Here is a 25649-nt window from a genome sequence, read left to right as displayed (position 1 = left end):
GTCAGCAATCCTCCATTATAAACTCCTAGCCTTGAGACCCATTGCATTCCATTTTGGGATACTGTAATATATCCCAAAATGGAATGCAATGGGTCTCAAGGCTAGGAGTTTATAATGGAGGATTGCTGACAACAGTGTTCACCATCTAGAGTGTGACAGGCTCAACACTGTGAACAAGTAACCCTAAGTAATGCACAATGCAGCCTTTATCATGAGGACTGGCTGCCACTTGTGACCTGAATATTGGTTGCCAGTATTTGGGTTTTTTATGTAGTAGCAAAGTGGAAAATTCTCAGTTTATATATATCTATATATATATATATATATATATATATATATATATATATATACAGTGCCTTGCAAAAGTATTCAGACCCCTGACCAATTGTCTCATATTACTGAATTACAAATGGTACATTGAAATTTCGTTCTGTTCGATATTTCTTTTTAAAACACTTACTCAAAATCAATTACACTATGTAACACAATTGTTGTTCTTGGGTAGTAAGTGTTATTTCCTAATTGCTTATGCCTCAAAAGTATAGAAAATGGCTATTATTCCCCACAGACTTTGCTTTTGTGACTAGGACAGTCAATGGGCAAATGGGCAAATGTGTCTTTTCGTTCACATAAAGTAAAAAAAAAACAACATATGAATCCAAATTAACATGTATTTATACTAAAGTAATACAAAGATGACTACAAAAGATTTAGAAGTGAGTAGTTTTTCAAGATTTACAATTATACTGTATTTACATCTTTTGTAATCTTTTGTAGTCAAATTTCAAGGCAGACAGGGGTTTCTAGATGTGCTGTCCAAGCTCTTTTTAAGAAGCACAAAGAAACGGGCAACGTTGAGGACCGTAGACGCAGTGGTCAGCCAAGGAAACTTACAGCAGCAGATGAAAGGCACATCATGCTTACTTCCTTTCGCAATCGGAAGATGTCCAGCAGTGCCATCAGCTCAGAATTGGCAGAAAACAGTGGGACCGTGGTACACCCATCTACTGTCTGGAGAAGTCTGGTCAGAAGTGGCCTTCATGGAAGACTTGCGACCAAAAAGCCATACCTCCGACGTGGAAACGAGGCCAAGCGACTCAACTATGCATGAAAACAGGAACTGGGGTGCAGAAAAATGGCAGCAGGGTGCTCTGGACTGATGAGTCAACATTTGAAATATTTGGCTGTAGCAGAAGGCAGTTTGTTTGCTGAAGGGCTGGAGAGCGGTACGCAAATGAGTGTCTGCAGGCAACAGTGAAGCATGGTGGAGGTTCCTTGCAAGTTTGGGGCTGCATTTATACAAATGGAGTTGGGGATTTGGTCAGAATTAATGGTCTCCTCAATGCTGAGAAGTACAGGCAGATACTTCATGCAATACCATCAGGGAGGCATCTGATTGGCCCCAAATTTATTCTGCAGCATGACAACGACCCCAAACATACAGTGAAAGTCATTAAGAACTATCTTCAGCGTAAAGAAGAACAAGGAGTCCTGGAAGTGATGGTATGGCCCCCACAGAGCCCTGATCTCAACATCATCGAGTCTGTCTGGGATTACATGAAGAGAGAGAAGCAACTGAGGCTGCCTAAATCCACAGAAGAACTGTGGTTAGTTCTCCAAGATGGTTGGGCCAACCTACCTGCCGAGTTCCTTCAAAAACTGTGTGCAAGTGTACCTAGAAGAATTGATGCTGTTTTGAAGGCAAAGAGTGGTCACATCAAATACTGATTTGATGTAGATTTTTCTTCTGTTCACTCACTTTGCATTTTGTTAATTGATAAATATAAACTATTAACATATCTATTTTTGAAAGCATTCTTACTTTACAGCATTTTTCACACCTGTGTAAAACTTCTGCACAGTAATGTGTGTGTGTGTGTGTGTGTATATATATATATATATATATATATATATATATATATATATATATATATATATATATATATATATATATATTATTTTATTTATTTATTTTTTTATATAGTTTATTTATTTATTCAATGCAAATAAATATTCTCCATCTCCTATTGAAACCTTGCTGTTTCTTGTCTGGGCTCTTCCTTTGAGATCTGCATTAAAAGGACGTGCCCACTGTTGTTGTCAGTTGTACCTGATTCTCTAGGTTCAGGTCTACAGGGAGTGCGCATTCATTCCTCTGCTTGTAAAGCACATTGCTATGCTGGAGCCCAGTTTGGGATTTGTTTTGTGCGTCTCTCTTCCACTTCCATTGCCCTGGATTTCCTCTCCAGCATGAGGTTAGCGTGGTCTCCTCCATCCAGACTGCTGGTGAGGCTCAATAACAAAACGGAAAGGCAATGTAGAAGCCGCCTTCTATTGTACAGGGACTGTGCATACAGCATACAAGCGTGTCCCACAGTGACACGACACGACAGAGCACAGTAGCGTGCGCAGTGGTGGTGCTGTTCCTAATGTCATTGTGAGTTTAAATCATTAAACTGGAGCATGTGCTGCTGTACTTGCATACTGCTGTTATTCTGCAGCACTAATTTCCCCCTGATATTTGTATGTTAATGATTTGTGAAAATACATTCGCCACTTGCACAGTGCTGCTTTTTTTAGGGTTTTTTTTGTTTTATTTTAAGTTCATTCATTCGTGTTCTGTTTTTTCACTTATGCACACTGTGAATATGACCTATATACTGCTGCGATGACAGACCCCCTGTGTTTCTATTATTTATTTATTTACGTCTCTAGTAAGTTAGGAGCCTGGATAAGCTGGTATGTCATGTCTGAGGAGGCTGTCGTGTTTTTTTGTTTTTGTTCCTCTGTCGTGTGTTTTGTCCTCCTCATGTGTTTTTGTTTGTTTCTCTGATGTGTGTTTCTTGTTTCCCAGGATCCTGGACTAGCCCCTCCTTCGCCTCTGGTAGGCCTTAAGCCCCTGCAGTTACTGGAAATTAAAGCTAGGGGACGCTTTGGCTGTGTGTGGAAGGCTCAGCTAATGCATGAGTATGTAGCAGTGAAGATCTTCCCCATTCAGGTAATGGTTAATCTGGACCCCTGTATCTCAGTTCAGGGGCTGGTGGCATCAATTTCTACTGTATTTGACATTCAAGCCCCACCACCCCCATTAATATTACTATTAAATTACACACTAGGAAACGAAGCTCCTTGCAGGTTGTCTAAAAACAGGAACTGTTTTCTCCTAATGTTTTTCTTGAGCTTTTAATATTGTACATATTATTATTCAATGGTTTTGCTGCAGTGTATATGTGTACAAGTGTCTATGTGTGCAGTATGACTCTGTGGTCTGTGACGTATCCTAACCAGGGCAGTTCTGTTTTTCCCAGGATAAGCAGTCATGGCAGAACGAGAGGGATATTTTCCTGACTCCTGGAATGAAGCATGAGAATCTGCTCTACTACATTGGAGCGGAAAAGAGGGGAGTGAACCTGGAGATGGAGCTGTGGCTCATCACAGAGTTTCACGAGCGGGTAAGCAGTCCAAGAGGGGAGTGAACCTGGAGGGAGCTGTGGCTCATCAGAGTTTCACCAGGGTGAGCAGGTGCAGGCAGCGTCACGAGAGGGTGAGCAGGTGCAGGCAGCGTCACGAGAGGGTGAGCAGGTGCAGGCAGCGTCACGAGAGGGTGAGCAGGTGCAGGCAGCGTCACGGGAGGGTGAGCAGGTGCAGGCAGCGTCACGGGAGGGTGAGCAGGAGGTGCAGGCAGCGTCACGGGAGGGTGAGGAGGTGCAGGCAGCGTCACGGGAGGGTGAGCAGGTGCAGGCAGCGTCACGGGAGGGTGAGCAGGTGCAGGCAGCGTCACGGGAGGGTGAGCAGGTGCAGGCAGCGTCACGGGAGGGTGAGCAGCCCAAGCTTACAAGCCAGACAACCATATTTGGATATTTAAACAAACACCTCTTGCAATTTAGTGCAAGAAAATTAACCATTCTACAAAAAAACCACTTTCCAGGTAATCTTGGGGTTTGTGCACACAGGGCTCCTTGACCGACTACCTAAAAGGGAACGCAGTCAGCTGGAATGAGTTGTGTCACATTTCGGAGACGATGGCTTGCGGGCTGGCCTATCTGCATGAGGATGTGCCCCGACACAAGGGAGAGGGCCCCAAACCTGCCATCGCCCACAGGTAACGCCAGTAGAACCACAGATTTAACTGCAAGATATCAGTCAACACCGCCATCTACTGAGGATTTGGAATGTATTGCATGGGTCTGTGTCATGTATGCTGTATAAAGCAGGTCGTTCACAACATGCAAACTTAGTGCTCGTCTAGATTTAAGCCAGCTTCATTTTAGTGAGGCAGTGCAATATTGGCAAGAGTCAACTATAACTATAACTCCTAAAGTAACTCTGCTGATTTCAAGAACAGTGACTTTTCTCCTAGTCCTGCAAGTGCCTGTATCCAATGTCGTGTCCTACAAACTAATTAATACAACCAGAGGTCGCGTTAATGCAAAATTTTGTGTCCTAGACGCAAAATAAATCCATTGGACGGAAAAATATTTTGTCTTGCGTTCCCGGGACAAAGAATGGAAAGGGGCGCAGACATGCATGCTCTTGTAATCTATTACACTGCGGCAATGACCATAAAATACTTGCTTGTTTAAAAATAAATAAAATAATACTTCTGCAATATAACAGCATTGATTTAAGGTGCACTCCAGTCCTTCAGGCGGCAGCAATCAGCCTCATATTTGGCTTTGCCAGCAGTATTAAGGATATATACTTTTAGGCTCTGTCGACACCACATAACCGATCTCAAGACCTGTACACAAATGTTTGAATTAATCCAGCTCAAGCTTTAGTCACACTGAAGTACTGTTTCATGCTTACTATTCTACTAATGCTAGTAGAATAGTTCATTACAGTTGCTAGCAGCGCAATTAACACTGGAAATTAATACCATAATATCCCACCATGCACTTTTATTTTAAAATAATGTGTTATGCCCCATATTAACACAGACCCATAGTGCTAAGAAATAAAACGCAGTTGCAAGCAGTAGTAATGCGAGCAGTAGTAATGCACAAAAACGCAGCAGCCCTGAGGAAGAGATCTGTGGGGTTTTTATATATACTCCCGCAGAATTACCAAAATACAGGCGGCTCCTTATTTACAATTATAGCCAACTGCCAGAACAATTAATACATTTAAATCTCACGTTTTCACGTGTGCTTTGCATTTTAACCCCTTCCCTACCCTGTTACAGTGTGTGTGTGTGTGTGTGTGTGTATATATATATATATATATATATATATATATATATATATATATATATATATATATATATATAAACGAGGTCGGCATGGGTACCCTAAAACCTGTGTTTTAAATGACCTGACGCTACCTGGGTTTTGATTTATTAATTTGAATTTAAAGAGAATCTAGACATGGTAATACAGTTGTAAGTGCGGGGTCTCTGGCCGGCACAATAAGGACGTTAAAACAAGCTTTTTAACAGACAGGATATCAATGTTTTACAGAAAACAGTAACATGGAGAACGGCAAGCACACCTCGGTAATAATAACTGCAGCGACTATTCTCAGGAACTAAACAACACAACAGGGCTCTACAGTGAGACTAATTTGGTCACATATGAGACTAAAAATGTGCTTATGTGAGCGTCAATTTAATTTAGGTGCACATGTGCTGCTACAAAACACTAAAGGTTGTTTTAGCTGACAGTATAAAACCATGAATAAAAAAACAGATCTGAACTTATAGCTCAGTTGTAATGGACTCTGGGAATGTAGTTTATTGGTGTCCACTGTTAATGACACATTAAAAACTACAAATCCCATACCCCGTCCATTCCAGTGATTTATCACTGCAATGACTGCTCGTTTCCAGGCAGTTTTTTTTAAAATTATTTGCATGGGTGGAGAAGTTTCAAAAGAAAACCATGATGAACAAAATTCAGATATGTCGGTGTCTTTCCAAGAAATGAGCAATGAAGGTATTTATTATTTGTTGTTGTTATTGTTGTTTCGATGTTTTCAGTACTGAAAAAGGTTACGCAAGTCTACAGATCTGAAGGGACTGTTATGCTACACCCACAACCCTTTCAGTATCCCTAGTAGAAAGTGGGGCTCTCATAACCTGTAACAGAGGTAGTGTTAAAAGCATTGAAAGCTGCACCCTTTACTGAACAAGTCTGCTTTTGTTACTTGATTGTCAGTTGGAGAGCTGTGCACAGAAGTAACACAGTGCCCTCTGCTGGTCAAGGGAATTATTTTGAGATTTCAACCCCTTTTTAGACTACACTGTAAGAGATTATAAAATACACATAGGCCCATAGGTTAAGCAGACAGCACTAACAGTATGTATTTATTTTTTTCAAAATGTTTTCTCAGGGATTTTAAGAGTAAGAATGTGTTGCTGAAAGCAGACCTGACCGCCGTCATAGCAGATTTTGGACTGGCTGTTCGGTTTGAACCTGGGAAGCCACCAGGAGATACACATGGGCAGGTAACTATTGAATGCCTTTACTACAGGTAGGAGAAATCGATATCTATCCACAGCACTCACTGTGTGTATCATTGTACCATGGTAAGTGTCCTATTTAATGTATCTATTTTAGAATGTTTAATTTTATTTTTTCAAATTTGTGGCAGGAAAACTTATTGAACCCCATATAGTTAACATTTCTAAAAATTAAACTTGGGGCCGACCGGGAGATATTTGTGTTAGCATGTTGCTTATCTGTGTGCCCTCCCTGCTGTGGGATTTTAACAGCTCCCCTTTCCTCTCTCCCCTCTCTCTCCTAGGTGGGAACGAGGAGATACATGGCTCCAGAGGTGTTGGAGGGGGCAATCAACTTCCAGAGGGATGCCTTCCTCAGAATAGACATGTACGCCATGGGGCTGGTACTCTGGGAGCTGGTGGCACGGTGCACTGCCTCTGACGGTGAGCTGACATGGGGCTTCCTCTGTTTTACAGGCCCTGTAGATGAGATTGTGTTGGGTATGGGACCAGGCTGATGTTATTGGAGAAGGTTGCTGGAACGCTGTTCCTGTGTTTTACAGGCCCTGTAGATGAGATTGTGTTGGTTATGGGACCAGGCTGATATTACTGGAGGAGGTTGCTGGAACGCTGTTCCTCTGTTTTGCAGGCCCTGTAGATGAGATTGTGTTGGGTATGGAACCATGCTGATTTTATTGGAGGAGGTTGCTGGAACGCTGTTCCTCTGTTTTGCAGGCCCTGTAGATGAGTACATGTTACCGTTTGAAGAGGAGATTGGGCAGCACCCGTCCCTGGAGGACTTGCAGGAAGTAGTTGTCCACAAAAAGATGAGGCCTGCTTTCAAGGACTGCTGGCTGAAACATTCTGTGAGTATTATCCTTCTTGTTGCTCACAGTAACACTCTGATTTAAAATGCATGTCTGTTATCTGGAGTAAGTAACGCAATGTTTGGAATCTAGCTGTGTTCCTTGTACAATGAGAAGCCCTTGTGTGCAACCCAATAACACAGTATTATACAAGATAAATCAAGCACAGTAATGTAGCCTGTTTAAATATTTAAACAAAATAAGTGCTGACTGGAGTTTTCATAGTTCATGGGAAAGCTTTGCAAATGGAACTGTGTGGTGAAGTATGGAGAGAAAGGCCTTGCATTACTTCACTCAAGCCAGTAAGGGTTCTGGATTTATATTGGCAGCCTGGCTGATGCATGTTTTGTTCCTCACCCCTAGGGTTTGGCGCAGCTGTGCGAAACGATAGAGGAATGCTGGGACCACGACGCAGAAGCCCGTCTATCGGCAGGGTGTGTGGAGGAACGCATCTCCCAGGTCCGGAGATTGACGCATGGCACTACCTCGGATTGCCTGGTTTCCATGGTGACTTCTGTCACCAATGTGGACTTGCCACCCAAAGAGTCCAGTATCTGAATCCCGGTCAATCCCTCATTTTATCAGACTCGGTGAATTTCAGAAAACCGGGGGAAAAATCAAACATGATTGCAGCTGCTATTTTTTTTTTTTTTTTTTATTAATTGTTGTTGTTGTTTGTTGTTGTTATTATTATTATTATTATTATTATTATTATTATTATTATTATTATTATTTTGGATCTGATCAATATTACCAGCACACTTCTCTACTGTATTTTTTGTGAGACAAAAAACAAACATGCGGTCATCTCAAACACATTCAGGTGCGACTAATGAATGCTGAAAAAGGTGCAGGTACCTCAAATATTTCATTTGTCAGTTTTGATTTCTTTTATTTTAATTTTGTATTTTTTTGTTTTTGGAAGTTTTATTTGGTCTTCTAGATAGGGGACCGTCTGACAAACGAAAAATGAAACCATCTACCATCTGAGACAATTACAATGCTGCAAAACCTTGGAGGAAACTGAAGAGACTGTTACACAATTTTACACCTTCAAGGGACTACTCATTTCTTTTACACCTGTGTGTGTGTGTGTGTGTGTGTGTGTGTGTGTGTGTGGGGGGGTGTGTGAGTGTTTTTATGAAAGCGAGTGCTCAACACAATAACGGTATACGTGTCTTTTATGGAACTAACGGGTGTCATGGTAACAGAAAAAAGACAAACACTTTTTGCCCCCCCTCCTTCCCTGACCAGCCAATTCTGTGTCTTGTAGAGGTTGGTTAAGCATTTTTATTTGAGAGAGAGAGATATATGCAGGGGGTTGGGGGCAGTTGAAATTGGATTGCAGCATTTGGACAGTAATATTTTGTTAGGTACGAAACTGCTTCTCAGGTAGCCGGTCTCCTTGGTGGGTGTTTATAAGGCAGGGTGTCCGTCTCCTCTGTGTGGTTTATAAGACAGGGTGGGAATCTCCTCTGTGTGGTTTATAAGACAGGGTGTCCGTCTCCTCCTGTGTGGTTTATAAGGCAGGGTGGGAGTCTCCTCCTGTGTGGTTTATAAGGCAGGGTGGGAGTCTCCTCCTGTGTGGTTTATAAGGCAGGGTGGGAGTCTCCTCCTGTGTGGTTTATAAGGCAGGGTGGGAGTCTCCTCCTGTGTGGTTTATAAGGCAGGGTGGGAGTCTCCTCCTGTGTGGTTTATAAGGCAGGGTGGGAGTCTCCTCCTGTGTGGTTTATAAGACAGGGTGGGAGTCTCCTCCTGTGTGGTTTATAAGACAGGGTGTCCGTCTCCTCTTTGTGGTTTATAAGACAGTGTGAGTCTCCTCCTGTGTGGTTTATAAGGCAGGGTGGGAGTCTCCTCTGTGTGGTTTATAAGACAGGATGTCAGTCTCTGTGGTTTTAAAAGGCAGGGTGTCAACCACAACCTATTAAGTTAGGAGAGACAGAACAGACACTCATGGAAAGAGAGGGGGCAGGAGCACAGTTTTGTGGGAGTGTCATAGGTGCCCAAACAAAAATCTGAGTTTGTGGACGAGCATGGTGAAAGAATGTGTGTGTGTGTGTTGAACTCAATATAAAGTATGTGTTTGTAAAGATGGGCAGTTTCCAATTATTGATGTGTTCAATCTCTAATATATATAGATATGGTAACAAGAAGACTGAAGAACAAACCTGGAACATGCTTTCAAAATACAAACCATACACATGGGAAAACACACATGTGCACTCAGACACACGGACAGTTCATGACCACAGACCACCTCAAACCAGAAATACCTCAGATTTTTCTACATGTATGAGTTTTATTGTATATTTTGTTAGTTGTGTTGTCTTTGTAATCGGTATATTTTAATGCAAGTTGGCTTTTATGACAAGGGAGTTTAAGAAGAAAACAGAGTTCCAGCATCTTCTAGGAAGTGATCCCATTTCACATTGTATAAAAACATCCATTGGAAATAACTGTACACAGTTGTAGAATACTGCCTGCATACGGTACCTGGGCATTACTCAATAACTGTACTGGCTATTGTGAAGTCTGTTGCCTATAGGGACAGTAAACCTTTTTTGCATGTGAACACTTTTAGAAGTCAATCAAATTTCTGTGCCTATGAACTTTGGCATTACTTCATTAATAATGAAGTAATGCAGTTTAAAACGGAAAGAGAGGGGTGCAAAAGAAATCTGCTCCATTCGGAGCACTCCTGAAAGTTCCCTTTGTATTGAATTCGTGTTTTTATTAATAATGCCACAGCCCGGGTCAGGACAAGTGTTAGTTGAGTCCTGGTCAACCAGATCCAAACAGTCTTGTACTGCAACAAACAACAAAATGGATAAAGTATTCAATTATGTCTGTGGAATGGATCAACAGGTTGTTTTATTTTTGAGTGATTGAGAAAAACGTTTACTGTCCCAGTTTAGTTTGTGCTGTGTAACCGTTTTTGTGTCACAATGACTAAATGAGACTCCACAGCAGTTGCCTTTTCAAACTACTTTTTTCTCTACCCGAGAGCTGTAAGCTTGTTTCCAAGGTGCCATGTGTTACCTTGCAGGTTGGAGGATTCGCTTTCCTCTTTGCTTCTGTGTAATTTAAACCACATGGAACCGAAATGAAATGCCGATAATGACTCCTTGTACAGGGCCTGGTTTCAGACTGTTTTGTAATCATACGTGTATCTGTTCAACAGGAAGCTTTTCAGAGCCCCAGTTGTCTGGAGACAGCAGTATCTGTACAGCTCAGTTCGATGACTGCAAAGGTAGTTTTGTTAAAAGTGGAGATTAAAAGGAAAAGGTACAGCTGGTATACCATGTTTTGAGGTCTCAGATTTCCAATGTAATAGACTAGACTATTTGGAATCGGGGGGTTGATGTAAACTAAAAATAACTGCTGTGTTGTACAGGTTGCATTCATGTTCAGCACCCAGGTGGTGATTTGTTTGAAGCAGTGCATGAGTGATTCCTGTAGGTGTACAGTGTAACGGGAGCCAGAGAAAAGGGGGTGTAGCTGGTGAAGCGTTTTCCCTTGCTTGCTGAATAAGAGGAGTTTAGAAGTAAATATGGCCAGTGACAAGTTGTAAATCGGTTGATCCAGCAGCAAGATTCATGGCCGTTTGAGAACGAATGACCTTTGAGAGTTCAGTCCTGAAGAACCGAGGTGAGGAGTCTTGGTTTAAGCACGCTTTATGAAGAGAGGCAAGCCAAAGTAGGGTAGAGTGAGCTACCTTGTTTTTATGATTTTATATATATATAATATATAAAATCATATTTTGTAACTATTTAGTCAAATATTTTGCCAGTTTTAGTATTATAGATTAGTGTCTTTTAAATGGCAGTAAAGACTCTCCCTGAATGTATCTTTTTTTTTTTTTTTTTTTGGCGAATAGTAAATCCATTAGACAATCTACTTACCAACCAGTTTTTGAGGGCTAGTTGAGTTCTCGCAGCCCTCAGCATCCATTAGTTGTGAGACTTTGTCCAGATGTGTTCTAGGGGAAATGGCTCTTACATGATGCCTGTATAAAATGAATTTCATATTTCCTTGTTCATTTTTTTCTGATCTTCTAGTTTCTATGTCTGCATGACACACATTTCCTAAAGGTGATAATCTTTTTAAAGGCTTATATAACAACAGTATTTATTTTTTTAATTTATTTTTAAAACACAATGTACCAGTAAACCACAAGAAAGTGAAAAAGCTTGATTGCTTGGTACAGCATTAACATTGAGATCTGTTGAGAGTTTTTGCCATGTGCTCTGTTACAGCCTTTGGGTTTTATTGGTGAAGTCAGACACTGACCCAGTCACAATCTGCTGTTTTATTATTCACAATTGATGTCTTGTGATCAGTATTATTATTATTGTAGAGAGTTTGGAGTAAACAGCAACAGCGTGTGCATACCCATTCTAAAAGCAGTTTGCATTGATGGGACTAACATTATGATGTCATCCAAGCAGTTTTATTTCTTTAGACAAAATCTCTGTATTTTTATTGGCTACCACTGGGAAGAATATAGGCCAAAAGTGAATAGAAGACAGAAATGTGTATGTTTTAGTATGTCAGTGTTTTACTCTTGCTCATCTCATTTTAAAGATGGCTTTGTTTTGTTTATTTCCCAAATGTAATTAGCTTTAATGTAGGTATCCAATAGATTTCAATAAAAAGACCAACTTTGACACATTTCTGATGTATGATGACAAACGCAAGTCCCAAAGTTGTCCTGATATTGTGCCTTTTTCTTTTTGTTTCTGTAAAAGCAGCTGCTGTGGGTCTCTTTGTGTTTTATAGTACCTGAGAAAAGAGAAGAAAAAAACTTGGCCAGCTGTTTCTGCATATAGGTATTTCAGGAACCAATTACCTCAAAACCCACGTGTACATTACAAACACACAAACGGGAACCTCTCTCTACCAGTGCAGCATGTAAAGCAACCACCCCCCCCCCCCCCCCCCCGACAGCTTGGAAACCTTTCTTTTTTTATGTAAGGCTCCAGCCATTCCTGGTTATTAAAAGCTCAGAAATGGCATTGTGCTACAGTAATCAAGAGTTCTTCCTTTTTGTTTGTTTTTTTTCTCAAGTATTATCGATTCTGTATAGGTGATAAATACCTTATTATAACAAGTTAGCCAATCATTTTAAAATGTCCATGGATAAAAGAGTTGAATAACTTGTTGTAATCCAGCTGCGAAGAATTGGAACGAGTTTTGATGCATTTTTAAGGATGCTTTTATGGAGTAGGTCAATGGGCAGGGTGTTCGCTACAGAACATCGACAGCCATCAAGTTCCAGAGCCTGGGTGTGATTTGTGTTTTTGAAACAGTTTGTGTTCCAGCATAAATCTTTCACACGCATGGAAATGTAAGCTAAAAACCATCATGACAAGAACCAACAACACGACATCACCGCAACCAAAGCATCAGCATGCTCCAGTTGACAGCCTTGTGGGGTTGAACCCACAGTAAGCTAAGGCTTGTCCTTCTAATACCCTACCAATCGTCTGCCTTCATAGTGCGGAAAAGACTGGACTTCGGGTGGGTTACAGCAACGTTCTTACCACAATTGCATTTCCTACGTGAAAGATTGTATTCTTTCCTGCAATGGGATGATGAGTAACATTGGACAAAGGGGACATTAACAGCTGCCTTTTGTGTTTTCTCAAAGTATCAGTGTTTAGGATTAAGTGTCAAATTGTATTGATGTGGCTGCAAAGACCCTTCAGAAAGTATTAACCCTGCCCCTCACAAGGGGGAGACTGAATATGAATGCCAGTGGTTTGAGAGATGGCGGCTCCCCCGTCACATAGTGTGGGGTAGAAGTGGTTACTTCACTCTTATTACTCCATGGCCTCAGCTTTGACCAAGTACATGCCATATTGTTGCACAATGTTATTTCAGTGCTTCATTGAATTGTAGGCTTGGTATGCAATCAGTGATTTTTTTTGTAAATTTTTTTTTTTAATAAATGATTTTGCTTATACAGTACGTTACACTTTCTAGCAAGCAACCCAAATTCAGATTCTTATTAATAAGTAGATGCATTTTAAAATGTAATATGAGCTTCCACAGTAATAGGGGAAAACTCGCATGTGATTTTTAGTTCCAATATAACCTACTTTTTTTGTTGGGGGGGACGACAAAAAAGCGAGGTTTGTGGTGTCCAGGAGTGGGGAGGGGTAGGTCATAATCGAGTGCAGTTTCTACACCAGGACGTGCGAAATTGAAATGTTTTTTAGATTTCACTATTGTAGCTAAAAATGTAGAACAGAGATAGCTTGTGCTACTGAATCAACATAAATATACTTAAACAAATCCTGGAAAAAAAAAAAAAAAACCCTATACCGTGAATCTTGTTACAGTAACCCGTTTTGTGCTGAAGAGTGTGTTAACTTTTTATATATATATATATTAAATGCCCTGGAAACACTTCTATTGTATCACCATTATGAAATGAGGATTTTTTTGTTTTTGTTTTGGAGCAATCATTGTAACATAGTTCATGAATTTGCAGTGGATTATTGTTCATTTTTACTGTGGTAATTTTAGACCAGAGTATCAGTTTGAGCTGGAGTTGTCTGTTTTTGGGGTGTTGCTGTTTCAACCCTGTGCACTGAGTGCCAGAAGAAATCAAATAAATGTCTGAATGTAGTATTTACTCTTTGTGAGGTAACTACACCCCATGGTTAGGAGACAAAAAAATACTAGAACGGATTATTTCAACATGATATTTTTTGTATCTGAAAATAAACAATAAAATACTGATAATGTATTCAAAAGAGTCTCTGTCAATGCTATGAAATGTTCTACCGAAGCATTGCACGCCCATTATCCCTAGGTGTCGAGACAGAGCCAGGTCCCCCTGGATACCCTGCTCTGCTGCTAGCCCGCAAGTCACCGCCTTTTTACCCGTTTCAAAAAGCAATGTTGTAAGATTAGTGTGCAAATGTATTGAAACACCCCATTGCTTCTGTTTTGATTTCTTGTTCATGTTAAATCAAACCTCTGTAAATGAAAATATTTGGAAATTGTCAGAACAGGCAAATTTAGTGAGAGTCTAATTCAGTGGTTCTCAGCCTGTGGTCCGTGAATTAACTCCAGGGGTCAATTGCAACTAAGCAGCTTCGGCTAGTCCCCAGCTACTTATTTAAAATGTTGTTAATTGCAACGAACCCAAAGTAACTGCTGTTGCCCTCTAGAGGATACTAAAGCACTTTAATTTCTGTAAAGACGTGGTATCGTACAAACTGGAACAAATATGAAAAATCCCAAAATCGATTGCCAACTTTTATGAAATTGAACTATCATATCTAAAAATTGTCAAATTATTTGAAATCTGGGAGGGGGGCAATGTCAAAATATTTGCAACAAAATCAGTTTATCTTTATTCAATTTATTCAGCTAAACGTTGGCCTGTTTATTTATAACAATAAATAATTCAGGTGCCTCTGCTGTTAGCCTCTTCCACAGATTGCGTATTTCTTTATTTTTTAATGTGCTGCTGTACGAGTCCAGCCCTCAGGGAAGGCAGTATTCACTCTGCTTACACCTGTATTCCATGCAGTGTGCGCTGCAGAATTGCTGCGGAATCCTTTCCGCCATCCTCCACAGTTTCAATACAGGCTTTTATACACTCTATGAAATAAAGATGTTGCTCCATTGTATAATTTTGCACACATTAGTGCCCATGATTGCCTTCACATGGATGTACTGAGAAATTAAGCATTTATAGGCTATTCCTAAAATATGGAATCAGCATTTTTGATTCGATTTATACCTTTTCCAGTCAAATACACCTTTGGTCCTGTAAACTAATGCATTTGTTATGTGTGAGAATTAAATAATGAGGACTAGTAAGTTTTGTTTATCCTCAATGCAGCTTCATTCATTTTGGTGGTATGATCTAATTTCCCTAACAGAAATTCAATTATAAATGTGAATTTGGTTTAAGAAAATGGGAACGTTTTCTGATGCAATTCAGTTTGGTATTTATTTATTCGTGCGTAAATACATACACGTAGGAATTGTAGACACTCGAATTTTCTAGAAAGATTTGGTTGCTTTTATCAGTAATAACATTAAAGGAAAAACCTTTAAAGACATATTGCTAGTGTATGGTTTGGTATCACTAGTTGTAATACTATTGAAAATAATGGTTTTACACAATAAATGTAATTATTTTAATGGTTAAGTTTCATATTCACAAATGAATATGAAATCTAATCAAACCCTTTTCCCTTTTATTTTTATTTTTTTGTACTTTTTATAAAAGAAATAGAGCAATACATTGAAGTTATTAAAATATCTCGCAACAAAAAAGCTTTGAAAACGTTTCATCTGTGTGACTTGTTTAATATTTTCTTGTAATTGTTTAGAGCCCACCTCCAGGATCCCATTATGTTTTGTATGTATTCTGTAATATATAGTACTATTCTGCATATTTTATTTATTTTTTTTGTATCTTATTTTCATTACATAAAACATTTTATTAAAAAGGTGGTGGAGACATTTTCAGCAGCTCAGAGAAGCAAAACACGACACAAAACAACTTGTTTACAGCAAGGAAAAAAACAGGCAAACACTGTAAATCTGATGTGTTTGACTTCTAATAGGACACCTATTCTGTCTCATGTGTTTTAATATTTATGTTTTTACAGCATTTATAATATGAAGAAATGAATGGATGTAAGCAGTTACTATTTAATTAACTAAATGTGTCAGGTATGTGTTGTTCCCTTATTGCTGGTAATAATGGAACGAATGAACTATTTTATTTATAAATATTTATTTTGAGAAAAAGACACTCGGGTGAAACATTGTCTTGTCATTTGCACAAAAAAATCTATATTTTTCAACGAAACTTTCAGGAAGTATTGTAAGGTTTCCGAGTAATAGAATAACAGTTTGTGTTTATGTATACCACTCAGGGGACGCTCACCAAGGGACAGACAGTCGCCGCGCAGGGGGGATCTTATGTTGCAGGGAAGGCTGATCAAAAGCACTGCAGGTTTAAGCCTGATCCACATGTCCCTCCTCTCTTCACGGCTGTGAATGAGGACTACCTGGGGAGCGGCTGGTCTCGGGGACACATGGCTCCAGCTGGGGACAGGAAGTGCTCAGGGGTACAGTAGGGTTATCCATCTCTTCATACACAGTCTGTAAGGGCTTATCCCAGCCAGCGTTTAGTTCAAGTGCAAGTGTTTTTAAATGAGATCACCGTGTTTTAATCTAGTTGCAAAGTATTTGCATTTGGCAGAATGTATTTGACAAATACATTTAAATAATCTACAGTGGCTTGCAAAAGTATTGACCCCCCCTTGGCGTTTTTCCTATTTTGTTTCCTTACAACCTGGAATTAAAATTGATTTTTTGGTGGTTTGTATCATTTGATTTTCAAAATATATTTTATCTAGCCACTGGGATTTTTGCCCATTCTTCAAGGCAAAACTGCTCCAGCTCCTTCAAGTTGGATGGGTTCCGCTGGTGTACAGCAATCTTTAAGTCATACCACAGATTCTCAATTGGATTGAGGGCTGGGCTTTGACTAGGCCATTCCAAGACATTTAAATGTTTCCCCTTAAACCACTCGAGTGTTGCTTTAGCAGTATGCTTAGGGTCATTGTCCTGCTGGAAGGTGAACCTCCGTCCCAGTCTCAAATCTCTGGAAGACTGAAACAGGTTTCCCTCAAGAATTTCCCTGTATTTAGCGCCATCCATCATTCCTTCAATTCTGACCAGTTTCCCAGTCCCTGCCAATGAAAAACATCCCCATAACATGATGCTGCCACCACCATGCTTCACTGTGGGGATGGTGTTCTCAGGGTGATGAGAGGTGTTGGGTTTGCGCCAGACATAGCGTTTTCCTTGCTGGCCAATAAGCTCAATTTTAGTCTCATCTGACCAGAGTACCTTCTTCCATATGTTTGGGGAGTCTCCCACATGCCTTTTGGCGAACACCAAACGTGTTTGCTTATTTTTTTCTTTAAGCAATGGCTTTTTTCTGGCCACTCTTCTGTAAAGCCCAGCTCTGTGGAGTGTACGGCTTAAAGTGGTCCTATGGACAGATACTCCAATCTCCGCTGTGGAGCTTTGCAGCTCCTTCAGGGTTATCTTTGGTCTCTTTGTTGCCTCTCTGATTAATGCCCTCCTTGCCTGGTCTGTGAGTTTTGGTGGGCGGTCTTCTCTTGCCAGGTTTGTTGTGGTGCCATATTCTTTCCATTTTTAAATAATGGCTTTAATGGTGCCCCGTGGGATATTCAAAGTTTCAGATATTTTTTTATAACCCAACCCTGACCTGTACTTCTCCACAACTTTGTCCCTGACCTGTTTGGAGAGCTCCTTGGTCTTCATGGTGCCGCTTGCTTGGTGGTGTCCCTTGCTTAGTGGTGTTGCAGACTCTGGGGCCTTTCAGAACAGGTGTATATATACTGAGATCTTGTGACACTTAGATTGCACATAGGTGGACTTTATTTAACTAATTATGTGACTTCTGAAGGTAATTGGTTGCACCAGATCTTATTTAGAGGCTTAATAGCAAAGGGGGTGAATACATATGCACGCACCACTTTTCCGTTATTTATTTTTTAGAATTTTTTGAAACAAGTAATCTTTTTCATTTCACTTCACCAATTTGGACTATTTTGTGTATGTCCATTACATGAAATCCAAATAAAAATCAATTTTAATTCCAGGTTGTAAGGCAACAAAATAGGAAAAATGCCAAGGGGGGGGGGGGGTCAATACTTTCGCAAGCCACTGTATCAGATGCATTTAGCGAGTGTTTTTAATTCAATAGCAATCTATGGCAGAAACATTTTACCTGTCTAACATCTTGCCACAGAATGTGGTTGTTCTTGATGTTGTTTATTTCCAGTTTTGAATAGTTTTTTTTTTTTTTTTTTTTTTTTTAACATTTTCTTTCTCTTCTGATAAGGTGGCTCTAATGAAACTTTGGAGTAAAAGACTTTTTGAATTTCCCCATTTGCCTCTTCAGAGTCAAAGCATTTATTTTACTAGCAGTTAATAAAGAAAATAGACTGCTGGTGACATGTATTGATTTACCAATATGTACTATGTGGCCATGTGGCAATGTTGCCTGCCTCTGTGTGTATTTCAGTATTATTTGTTGCGTGTTATGTGTTAATGTTGGTGTATAGTCATTGATACACGGGATATAAATGGGTCTGTGGAACACGAGTTGTTTAAAATGTATATTTGTATTTAGGCACAAGGATTAAAATGTAATAATATGTGAGCACGGGGAATTGCACTTTATTAATTCACGTGCAGTTGTACAGCGACTCTAATTTAATGATTGATTAGCAATCGAGTCTCAGTACAGCTGCATAAAAGCAGCATGTTTTCACTCACTCGGGGTTGTGTGTTCGGTGAGTGGAGAACGGGATAGGAGACGGAGGTAATAATCATAGTAATAGTTAAAATATCAGCTCACCGTGTTTGTCTGTGTCGTCCGTTTTGTTTATCTCTTTATTTTGGCCAAAGTACTGTGTCCTGTGTTTTGTTTGTCTTTACAACCTTTTATTTTCTGTCTGTTCATTTTTAAATGCTGAGCAAAACCAATTGCTCAGCTTCACCCAACTCCACCTCTCTGTTTATTTTTCCTGGTTCCTGGTTTCTGGTCTGACATCACCCACTGCAGCCATCTTTGTGACAGGCTAGTATAGATAACACTGTGTAACAATTTTTTTTTTGTTCCTGGGTAGTAAGTGTTATTTCCTAATTGTTTATGCCTCAAAAGTATAGAAAAATGGCTATTATTCCCCACAAACTTTGCTTTTGTGACCAGGATAGTGATATTTCAAAATATCACTATTTCCAATGGGAAAACGGGCAAATGTGTGTCTTTTCGTTCACATAAAGTCAGAAAAAAACAACATATGAATCCAAATTAACATGTATTTATACTAAAGTAATACAAAAATGACTACAAAAGATTTAGAAGTGAGTAGTTTTTCGAGATTTATGATTATACTGTAAATACAGTATAATCGTAAATCTCGAAAAACTACTCAGTTCTAAATTTACACAAGTAGGAATTTGCTTGAGACGTTGTTCAAGTCAAGTAAGCTTATTTGTGTATAAATAATGACAATAGTTTAATCTTAGTTTACAGGCACGCACCTGAATTGTAAGGTAATTAAGCTGTTTGCATATACTCTCCCCTCCATTCTGCGCACTGCCAGCCCTGGTTAAAGATGAAAATAATGTACCTGATCTGAACCAAGTGTGAATCTTGCCTGAATATTAAAGTCAAAAATCTAAGTATTTTAAAACTAGCAAGAAATGACTTGTTGCACTAGCAGCAGTTCCATGATTGTTTTACATTGTTGTTCTGCCCTCTGACACAAAGGCAAAGACACCATTTCTTAGAGCAGTAAGACCATTGTAATGGTATAAAACAAGAACCAACCCTTGACTGGTCCTTCCTGCAACTAAGTTTCTACTGTAGAAATTGTTTTATTTACTGTATTTTTATACGGTAAAACCGTGCTTTTGACATGGCAAGTATTTTGAACTGCCTTACTTGGGGAATAATTACCTCACCCGATTACCTAAAGAACAGTGCTTGCTTTTCTTTGTTTATTTAACACTTTCTGTTAATAAACTGCATGTGTGAATTCTAGGTGCAGCTCTGTGCAGAGACTTGTATGTATTTGTGTTTAATGCGTGCTCAGTAAGTACATATTGTACATTTTATGCTGAAACATCTGCCCAATTTGTAGGATTGCAATTACTGAAACCGTAACTTCACAACAACAAGGTTTGCTTGGTTTCTTAGAGCTTCTTAATTGTAAAAAAATTAAAATAAAATTAGTTTTGAAGGTAAATGTCAGTTACACCATTTTGTCTCCAGAGGGCAGTATAGCACTTTACAGATCAGTGTTGAATTTTAATATCCCAGTGCTCATATGAAGGCAGTGCAGTGCTATTGGCCCTGCTGTTAGAATGTAAAGTGCAGCATTCACAAAGGGTTTTTATCAGAACACCACCTCGCTGCTAAGTTGGTGTCTCATGGTGGTTTTCAGTTGCACCAGTAGAGAATATTTTGAGGACCCTTTCAGTCCTGAATTATTTCTGTATAGTCCTTTATTAAGTATGCATGAGAACAGGATAAACATTTTTACTTCTATTTCTACACTGCCTCAGACTGGGTCCTAAGAGTCCCGAGAGGCTCCTACAGGATTTCTGAGGGCAGCTGTTAACGTACAGTTCTAAGAGAAGGTGGGAGCGGTCCTGCCAGGACTGAAAGGGTTAAGTTCCGTTACTGGTGTCCAATGAAACTTACCTGTTTTACAGCTGCTTTTTCTTTTCCTGGCCATTTCAGTGATGCAGGTCAATTTGACTTCATCACTAACCCTTCCATCAGTTGTTCAATGGCCCTTGCGTGATGCTCTGAGTATGCAGTTTAACCTAAACAAGATTTGATGTAGCGGTTTGTTTCCAGTACTAAACCCTTTTAATGACTGTCCTCCTCTTTCATTGCTAGGTGATTGGGAAAGGTAACATGGCAGTACCCACACACCTTTACAAAGTCATTCTGGCACACAGGAGTGACACCTCTTCTGAGCCCCTAGCACTGGGGTGCTTTGTGGTGCCCAACAAACCAATAGGCTTTGACCGTTCCAGGTGAGTCTTGTAGACCTGGAGAAGATGAGTGGGCTGAGCTTCTTCCCCCTACTAGATAAGACCCAAGCAGTCCAGAACATCTGCGATGCAGACCCCTGCAAGCTGATGGGCTTCAAGGAGTTCACTCTCTATATAACCAGCCGCAAGGTGAGCAGCGCCAGGACTCTGCCCAAGCTGGAGAAAGCCATGTGTGAGCTGAAGGGGCTGGCCATTGAACCGGATGCTTATCTCCTCAGTCTGTACGAAACTAAGAAGGAGCTGGCAGGTGCAGGGAGCCGGGAAGACAAGTCCGGATGATTAGCAAAGCTGGACACTGCAGAAGGGCACAAGCTGTCAGCACATGAATTCTGAACTGCAAGGGTCTGAGTATTGATTCTGGCAGCACATTTTATTGTTAATGGTTTTTTGTTTTATTTGTGTTCAAAGTCCAGAGACAGCCTGCAGTTCTCTAACTTCTCTTTTATTTAAGTTATGCCCAAATTCCATCCTTTGTGGATCTTTAGAGCTGTTCTAGCTCATATTTTGTCTTTTAGATTCCCATTACATTTTATTTTTTATTGAAGAAGTCAAATTGATAGTGACTTGTATTCTTTGACTTGGGCCCTGAAACAAGCATTGTAACTTGTTGATTTGGTCATTGGTAGTTTTGTAAAACGCTTATCGCTATGCTTCTTCAAGCATAGAGATGTATGTTTGTAGAGAATCTGTGATGGAATAGGAGCCATGTCTGTCCCTGTAGTTCCAAATAGATTGTTTCAGTGTGAACACAATGTGTCAGAGAGGGAGACAGACTCTGACACTTCCCAATGCAGGCATCACATTTAAACTTAGAATTTTACCATCCAAAAAGCATTGTGGTTTTGGTATGCCACAAAGAAAGTTTTTCAAGGCTATTGTGTTTTGCAAATTCTATTGGTTTATCAATTGCTGGTAATGTGCTTTTAAAGCTGCAGGTGCTTACAGTAGGTCATGCACAGTGCGTATTGATTCAGAAGCTCTTCATGTTATATGACATGTACAGTGTAGCTGCAGGTGCTGAGGGTCGCTACTCTTACATGGTAACTGCTCTGTAATGACATGGGAATGACTGTGGACAACATAGTGTTACCTGATATAATTACATGGTACACTAACACCATTGCACAGGCCTTCTCTGTGTACTGAGAGACTCCTTTCTTGGAAGCAGTATATTAGTCTGAAGTGCAGCACAGAGCTGCACTGTATGTAAGGTTATGATAGTAATAGAACTCTGATCTTGGTCTAGTATATCACCTGAATTGAGCAGTTTCTTTGGTCTCTGTAGTGTATAGGTTCCCTTGGTCGATGGCACCCTTTCAGTGTCTGGTTTGTACTGCCTGCTGGAGCGCAATCTTCTGCCTCCAGGAACATGTTTTAAATGTTTATCAAACAGTCATTTTTCTTGTGTTTTTTGGGGTTTTTTTGCAATATGTTTATGGTAATGAGGTGCAAACTCTTGCACACACTTTTCAGAAGAGGCCATCAAAAACTGCTGAAAGTGTTTTCAAAGCGAACGCATTGTCCCGTGTCTTTCTCTTATTATTAAGAGAGACTCATCGTGTTAGCATTGAGAAAACAATCAGTGTTTGATTCAAATCAATAAGCATCTTCGTTCTTTCCGGTGCACCCTGATGAGTCAGGAGGTGCATCTATTGTAGCAGGTGCACCTCTAAGTTGGGAGATGCACCGATTGTTCTTACTCGAGTTTTAGATTTGTTGCAATTGTTTTTATTTTAGACACTGTTAAAATGCTGTTTAAAGTGTTTGTATAATGCGTACTGCCATGGTAATTGTATACAGTAAATGAAATCCGAAGACCATGGGTTGTGAGCTGAGGTCAGAACCAGTGTTCCTAGTCATTTTGCATAGGCTATTTATTCATTCATTCATTTTCCAAGTGACGGTAACGTTACTGTAATAAATGGCATGCTACTCCTATTGCAGTGAGCAGGTCAGTCCTGCTTCCTGCAGGCTCTGAAAACAAGTTGTTCTCTCAGGTCACTTGTTCTCTGCATGTTTTAGTAAAAACACTGACTGCAGTATAAAGCATTGTTAAAGCATAGCAAAATATACTTCATCATAGAGAATGCATGGAAAAGTAAAGGCAAGTAAAAAAAGAGGTACTGTAAAGTGGGTAGAAAAACATGACAAACTATTATGGACCATTGTAAGTGCACTGTATATGAATTGGGGAAAAAAACTGCACACTGAAAAACATCTACTGATGTGCTTATTATCTTGAAAGCAACTGAACACCACATCCACTACTGCCCAACATGTATCATCACTTTTCAGACTTGCACCGTAGACAGCCTCTTCAGATTGGAGACAACTTCAAAATCAAAGAGCTATTTAGCCAGTAATAACTGGCTAACCGTGATTTGTAATGTATGGTAGGGGTGTACAAATTGAATCAATGCATCATTTGTGTGAGGGAGATGAGCTTCTGTTTTCTACACTGGAGCTATGGTGTGTGGCTCCCCAGGGCAAGTCAATGCTCCTCTCCAGCTTTATCTAGTGTAGGGTGCTGGTGACTCAGTACAAGTGCATGACAAGGTATATCACTTCTGTATCTCTTTCTATAGGTCCCCACCAACCTTGACTAGGTAGTTGCCAGTTAAAAATGCTCAAAAAAAATTACAAAGTAGCCTGTCTTCAAATGAGGACAGTGGCACTTAATGGGCTAATGAGCTTTACTGGAATCCAAACAAAGCCTGTGGCTTACCAATAGGGATATCAACAGTGCACTAGGTAATGCTGCAGTATGGAGCCAGAAGAGATGGCTTGCTAAGACAAGCATGTTGATTGTGTAGCAGCTAGACTGGCACCAGTACAGCACAGAGAAACAACCAGGCTGGTGTGTTAGACAGAAGACACTGTGATTGCAAGCCCTGGTCAGGACCTCTAGTGAACCGTAGCACTGAAGCCAACATCCATCCATCCACTGGAGTTCATGCAGTTAATCCCCGGTAATCCAGATGAAACATTGCTTTTACACAGTACTGGAGAGCATACTTATTACCTGTTAAACTACCAGTAACTGCAGACCGGCTGACAGCCCCTATTGCTGGCAGTTGCTGTATTGGCTGTCCTATCACTTTTCTGTTGCAGTCAGGGTCTGGAACATGCACTATATGACTTGCTCTTGGCCAGCACTGCTTGCAAGCTGCTGCAGGCAGAAGGCCGTTGTTGCTTTCTTGATTTCTGCAATGCCTTTCTGCAGGGTTGGGGTCAATTTCATTTTCATCTCAATTTCAAATCAATTCCCAATTCCAATTCCCTTTTAATCAATTCCAACACATCACTGATGTAAATTGTAATCAGCAGTATTCTGTTACAGTGAGTTCACAGTGGCAACAAATTACTTACTTGGAAGTCGCTGTTAATCAATTAAATTGGCTTAAGTGAAAGCAGCAGAATAAATAACAATTAGTGTCTAAAATCTTAATTCCAGTCCCTTGACTCTCCCTGGTAGATGACTTTAGTGATGTGGACAAAACTTGGTTATTTTAGCACAGGAGAAAGTGAGTTGGTTTCTTTACTTTGATAGCAGAGCTGAATCCTCAGTAACCATGTGCAGACCTCTGAACTGAGTTCTAGACATTGAACTAAGCTCGGTGGTTTGCAGGTTGAGAGTCACTGTTGGACCAGAGCTCAGTTTTGTGGGTTGTTACTTACAGCTCTCCTGGTCCTGCTCACAGCACAGCTAAACTTACAGCTCTGCTGGTCCTGCTCACAGCACAGCTAAACTTACAGCTCTGCTGGTCCTGCTCACAGCACAGCTAAACTTACAGCTCTCCTGGTCCTGCTCACAGCACAGCTAAACTTACAGCTCTGCTGGTCCTGCTTACAGCACAGCTAAACTTACAGCTCTGGTTAAACATGTTGCATCCCCTATAGAAATAACTGATTTTACTTCATGAAGTGGAATGAAAGCTGCTGAATCATGTTACGTTAACATATTGAATTGCACATCACTGCTTTGGAGTTCCGTATACTTTATTAAAACTGACACAAATTGGAAACTGACATTTTGAACTCTTACGTGAAATATTGTACTACTGTTATGGCTTCTGATACACACTTACAATCTCATGTTACAGTCTCTTTGATGGCACGGTTTAAAAAAAACAGATCTAAATGATGTTCATATAGTCATTCTTTTTCTGCAGAATTAACTTTTCTTTATATCATGCTCTTAAGAGTGTTATGAGTTCCATTTGATTCAGTTACCAAGATGCTCTTTATTACCACAAGTGCACTCTATACCCACAGGCCTGAGTAACAGAATGCATGGTAAACTGGATGGGAATGAGTAAAGTAGCCATACATTCGGTGTGCCTGTGAGGAAGATCAGTGACCCTTTCACACAGATTCCATCATAGCTAATGGGGTAATAAAACAATAACGAGACGCAAGAGAAACACGTCCTTAACTCTCGTCAGCCTGACGACTGTCCTTATTGCTTTGGAGAAACATTCCCTAATGATACAACTGTCCTTATTGCTTTAGAGAAACAGTCCTTATTGACACACCTTCCTTATTGCTTTGGATAAACATTCCTTAATGATACAGCTGTCCTTATTGCTTTGGAGAAACAGACCTTATTGATACACCTTCCTTATTGCTTTGGATAAACAGTCCTTATTGATACAACTGTCTTTATTACTTTGGAGAAACAGTACTTGTTGACACAC

General features: G+C 40.1%; 1 protein-coding gene and 1 pseudogene across 1 annotated transcript in view; both read left to right on the top strand.

Moving 5' to 3' along the window:
• LOC121310004 (activin receptor type-2B) overlaps positions 1–12236 on the top strand; it is a 56774-nt gene extending 44538 nt beyond the window's left edge. The window contains exons 5-11 of the mRNA XM_041243191.1: positions 2855–2998; positions 3309–3452; positions 3954–4102; positions 6331–6445; positions 6745–6883; positions 7175–7305; positions 7669–12236. Of these exons, the coding sequence (XP_041099125.1) occupies positions 2855–2998; positions 3309–3452; positions 3954–4102; positions 6331–6445; positions 6745–6883; positions 7175–7305; positions 7669–7863 (1017 nt within the window). The 3' untranslated portion in view covers positions 7864–12236. The remainder of the gene's footprint in view (positions 1–2854; positions 2999–3308; positions 3453–3953; positions 4103–6330; positions 6446–6744; positions 6884–7174; positions 7306–7668) is intronic.
• Positions 12237–15999: 3763 nt separating this feature from the next.
• LOC121307608 lies at positions 16000–21231 on the top strand (annotated as a pseudogene).
• The last annotated feature ends 4418 nt before the right edge of the window (positions 21232–25649 follow it).

The sequence above is a fragment of the Polyodon spathula genome, chromosome 3 (genome assembly GCF_017654505.1).
Source record: "Polyodon spathula isolate WHYD16114869_AA chromosome 3, ASM1765450v1, whole genome shotgun sequence".
NCBI classification, from domain to species: domain Eukaryota; kingdom Metazoa; phylum Chordata; class Actinopteri; order Acipenseriformes; family Polyodontidae; genus Polyodon; species Polyodon spathula.
This window is presented reverse-complemented; position numbering and strand designations above follow the sequence as displayed.